The sequence below is a fragment of the Eriocheir sinensis genome, chromosome 32, assembly GCF_024679095.1.
Source record: "Eriocheir sinensis breed Jianghai 21 chromosome 32, ASM2467909v1, whole genome shotgun sequence".
Taxonomy (NCBI): Eukaryota; Metazoa; Arthropoda; class Malacostraca; order Decapoda; family Varunidae; genus Eriocheir; species Eriocheir sinensis.
The window spans coordinates 16,408,481-16,413,480 of NC_066540.1; the positions used below are offsets into that span (position 1 = coordinate 16,408,481).

At 45.5% G+C, this 5,000-nt stretch overlaps 1 protein-coding gene and 1 long non-coding RNA gene across 3 annotated transcripts in view; both read right to left on the minus strand.

The window, feature by feature from the left end:
- The window catches only part of LOC127006286 (hypoxia up-regulated protein 1-like), a 33,232-nt gene that overhangs the window by 10,006 nt on the left and 18,226 nt on the right, over positions 1-5,000 (minus strand). The window contains exon 15 of the mRNA XM_050876001.1: positions 818-943. Within this exon, the coding sequence (XP_050731958.1) occupies positions 818-943 (126 nt within the window). The remainder of the gene's footprint in view (positions 1-817; positions 944-5,000) is intronic.
- Positions 2,696-5,000, minus strand: part of LOC127006287 (uncharacterized) — a 5,188-nt gene continuing 2,883 nt past the window's right edge. The window contains exons 2-3 of one of the 2 annotated variants that reach the window (XR_007759381.1): positions 3,305-4,920; positions 2,696-3,162 (exon numbers count right to left, since the gene is read on the minus strand). This is a non-coding gene — a long non-coding RNA (uncharacterized LOC127006287). Of the gene's footprint in view, positions 4,921-5,000 lie in introns of both variants that reach the window. The other variant, XR_007759380.1, reaches the window with a different exon arrangement.

The following is a 5,000-nucleotide window of genomic DNA, read 5'->3' on the forward strand; positions in this document are numbered from 1 at the left end:
TCTGCTGCGGGTCTCTCTCAAAACAGCTCGTAGTGTGTGAGAGACTTTGCTTATGTACAAAATAAAAGATTGACTGATTGTGTGTGTGACATTGATAAAGCGATTGTGTAATAGAGAGAGAGATTGAGTGATTGCGTGAGACAAACTGATTGGAGAAGTTGACTGATTTGCATTGACCTCCGATGTACATGAATAAAGATGTTTCTATGGTAGCTGATAAGACATAGATTGATAGATTGAGATAGAGGAAGTGAGTGAGTGATATTGTAGAAGTACTATCATATTATACATACATAGAGACAGACATACAGACAGACATACAGAGACAGATAGACAGACAGACATTTCCGAACTTCCTCTCTCTCTCTCTCTCTCTCTCTCTCTCTCTCTCTCTCTCTCTCTCTCTCTCTCTCTCTCATTCTTCCTTTCCTTCATTTCTCCTCCTCCTCCTCCTCTTTCTCTCCATCTCTCTTTATTTCTTCCTCTCTCTCATTCTTCCTCTGCTTTCCTCTCTCATTCTCCTTTTCCTCCTAATTGTCCTTCCTTTTCCTTCCTTCCTTCTGTCATTCTCCTCCTTCTAATTCAGTTCTTCCTTTTCCTTCCTTCCTTCTATCATCCTAATTCCTCTCATTGTCCTTCCTTCATTCTTTCCTTCCTTCTCATTCTCATTCTATTTCTCTCATTCTTTCCCTTCCTTCCCTTCTCATCTCTTCCATCTCCCTTTCCCTACCTCCTCCTCTTCCTCTTCCTAATCCATTTTTTCCCTACTTTTCTCTCCAAACAACCCCATCCACCCCACCCCACCCTCCACACACACCTGGGTATCCACAATCAGTGAGTCAAGTGTCGTCAACTCCACGTCGGTGAACAGCTGATGCTCCTCTGGCACCTCCCGGGCCTTCTGCAGGAACGTGGATGACCCGTTGATCATGTCCAGCAGCGCCTGTGTGGGGGAGGAGGAGGAGGAGGTGAGAGCTGGAAGGGGAAGGAGGAGGTGGGAATGGATGGGAGGGGTGTGGAGATGGTGTTGAGAGATGCTGGGATGGGGAGGGAAGGGGTGAGTACTGGGAGGGTATGGAAGGGAAGGAGAGGGATGGGTGGGGGGCTGGAAGGGTATGGGAGGGAATGGGTGTGGTCTGGATGGGAACGGGGTGGGATGGGTAAGAGATGGGAGGGTATGGAAGGGAAGGAGAGGGATGGGTGGGGGGCTGGAAGGGCATGGAAGGGAAGGGGAAGGGATGGGTGGAGGCAGGAAGGGCATGGATGGGAAGGGGAGGGAACAGGTGGGGGCTGAAATGGTCTGGGAGTGGGGCAAGGAAAGGTTGGGTGGGGGGGGGGGGATAAGATGGGAGGGGAGCGGTACAGAGATGGTGGTGGGGATGCTGGAATGTATAGGGAGGGGATGGGAGATGCTGGGACAGGATGGGATGGAAGGGGTATACAGATGGCGACGGCAGGGGTACTGGGGTGGGATGGGAAGGGGTTGAGAATGGAGGGGATGGGAGGGGCTGCCAGGGGTATAGGGGGGATAAGGATGCTGAGAGAGAGATCTGTATGTTGTGTTGAGAGTCTGTGATGCTGTGATATATGGGAGAGGCTTTAAGAATGGATGCTAAGTTTGGGTTAGGATGCTGGGAGAGGCTGGGAGGAATAGGAGAGGGAGAGGACATTGATGAGGTGTGATGATTGGGGAAGGTGAGGGAGGCTGGGAGAGAAGGGAGAGGAAGAGACTGGGAGAGAGATAGGATGCTGGAAGAGGCTGAGAAGGGATGGGATGCGATGGGAAGGCCTGAGGTAGGACTGGAATGGAGTGGGAGAGGATGGGACAGGAGGAGCTGGGAAGGGATGGGACAGGACGAGTTGGGATGGGATGGGAAGAGATGGGAAGGGTATAGCTGTGGAAGGGATGCTGTGGGTAGATTCGAGATGCTGTAGATGGGATAGGGGTAGAAGAATGGGTAAGGATGCTGGGAGAGGCTGGGAGGATTAGGAAAGGGCAGAGCGGAGGTGAGGGAGGCTGGGAGAGAAGGGAGAGGGAGAGACTGGGAGAGGGACTGGGAGAGAGAGGGGGAGATAAAAAAAAAAAAAGTTTGTTGTGGTGGTTGTGGTGTTGAATTTGGTAGTATAAGTGGTTGGTGGTGGTGGTGTTGTTGTTGTTGTTGTTGTTGTTGTTATTGGTGGTGGTGTAAGTCTTTTTCCGGTGATTAAAATTTCTTCTATAATCATTTCTTTGTTTTCTTTCATCATTTTTATTATTTCTATTATTACTATTATTATCATTATCATCATTTGCAAGTGGAGTTTGACCCATTAAGCATCCTCTCAAAACTCAAAATCAATTCCTGCATCGTGAATTTCCGTATAAAAAATTCCGATGTATAAATTCTGGGCGTAAGTTCAATTAATTCTAACTTGGTAATTTGGCATGTGACTTCTTCAATAACGAATTCCAATGTATGATTTTGGATGTATTTTCTCCATTCAATAACTATAAATATTATGTATCAGTTTTGGGAGTATGTTTCCTTCAATTACGAGCTTCAACCCATCAATCCGTCATTACTGAATTCTAGTAGATCAATTTTGGGAGCGTAACTTCTGAATACGTATATGAATTTTAAGTTGTCCGTGTTCTCCATGTGCAAATTTTAGCTCGTCAATTCTGCCTCTCGTTAGGATATTGAAAAACTGTGTGCGATTTTCCGAAAACATTTTATTAACATTATTATTTTTATCATTATCCAAAACATTAGAGTATAGCTGTTACGTACGATACTGTTGAGGTTACGGTGTCTGTACGAATGTGTCTGTCTGTCTGTCTGTCGCTGGGTAGTTTGTTATTTTGTCTGTTTGTCTGTCTGTCTGTCTGTCTGTTGCTGGGTAGCGTGTTATTTTGTCTGTCTGTTTCTCTGTCTGTCTGTCTGTCTGTGTCTCTGTCTGTCGCTGGGTAGTATGTTATTTTGTCTGTTTATGTCTGTTTATGTCTGTCTGTCTGTCTGTATGTGCCTCTGAGTATAACTTCTGTCTGTCTGTCTATCTCTTTGTCACTGTGTCTCTGTCTGTCTATTGCTGAATGGTATGTCTGTCTATCCATGGCTGTCTGTCTGTCTATCTCCTGGTCACTGTGTCTGTCTGTCTGTCTGTCTATTGCTGAATGGTAAGCTTGTCTGTCTATCCATGCCTGTCTGTCTGTGTCTGTGTGTCTGTGTGTGTGTCTGTGTCTCTGTCTGTCTATTGCTGAATGGTAACTTTGTCTGTGTGTCTGTGTGTGTGTCTGTGTGTCTGTCTATTGCTGAATGGTAACTTTGTCTGTCTATCCATACCTGTCTGTCTGTGTCTGTGTGTCTGTGTGTGTGTCTGTCTCTGTCTGTCTATTGCTGAATGGTAACTTTGTCTGTCTATCCATGCCTGTCTGTCTGTGTCTGTGTCTGTGTGTGTGTGTCTGTCTGTCTGTTACGTACGTCGTCCTCACGATAGCCGGCCATTACGACAACGCCTCCGAATGTACCGATAATTAATTTTCACCAAGTTATCATCACATTATTGAGGGACTGACTGACTAGGGTATCTGCCGCCTTGATCAACACCTGGCGACCGTGTGCGTGTGTATGTGTGTGTGTGTGTGCATGTGTGTGTGTGTGTAGGGAAGGAACTGATATTGGCGACACTGTATAATGATGATGATGATGATGATGGGTGAGTTTGGATAGGTGTGTGTGTGTGTGTGTGTGTGTGTGTGTGTGTGTGTGTGTGTGTGTGTGTGTGTGTGTGTATTTGGCAAAAACAAACAGTTCTATCACATTTCAAGGGGAGGAAGCATACACAATATACACTTAAAATTACGTACATACACACAAACATACGCACACACACAATATATATACATACATACATATATACACACATGAAAGTGCTAGAATGCATGTGCGCTCACACACACACACACACGCACACACACACATACACACACATTCCTGGAAGCTTTCATTGGGGTTGTGGAGGGGGCTATGGGGTGTGGGGCAGGGGGGTCAGGGGGGTTCGGGGGGGGGCATGTCGGATATCAATATATACACACACAAACGCACGAACAAACGTATATATCTAAATGAATTAAAAGTCACAGATGGAACGCACTTGGCCGATAAACTAAATAATAATAATAATAATAATAATAATAATAATAATAATAATAATAATAATAATAATAATAATAATAATAATATTAAGTAAATTTTCTCCGAGTATTTTTTTTTTATAGTGCCGAGACCCCAAAGAAGGAGACAGTGGCGGTGGTCTTTGTTTTCTCTCTCTCTCTCTCTCTCTCTCTCTCTCTCTCTCTCTCTCTCTCTCTCTCTTTCTCTCCCTGGTCTGTCTCTCTCTCCTTCTCGTCTTTATCTCTCTCTCTCTCTCTCTCTCTCTCTCTCTCTCTCTCTCTCTCTCTCTCTCTCTCTCTCTCTCTCTCTCTCTCTCTCTCTCTCTCTCTCTCTCTCTCTTCTCCCTTTCTTTCCTTCCTCTCTTTCCTTCTTTCTTTCTTTCTCCATTTCATTCAATTTCACTAACTTTCTCATAACCAAACACAACCTGACCTAGCATAACCTAACCTAACCTAGTCTGACCCAATCTGACCTACCCCAACCCAACCCAACCTAGCCTAGCACAGCCTGATCTTAGCTAATCTCAACCAAGTTTTCACCATCTCACAAATCTACCTAACCAGCATTTGAAACAGTCCCTCATCACATTTGAATTAAGGGGAGTGACCAGAATACCAATACCACATGGGAAACGCTCCACTATCCACCACAGAGGCAGAGAAAGACATGGGAGTGTGTGTTACCAGGCTACCAGTGAAGGCAAAATCCAGCATACCAATACCACATGAGAAACACTCCACTACCCACCACAGAGGCAGAGAAAGACCTGGGAGTGTATGTTACCAGGCTACCAGTGAAGGCCAAATCCAGCACACCAATACCACATGGGAAACACTCCACTATCCA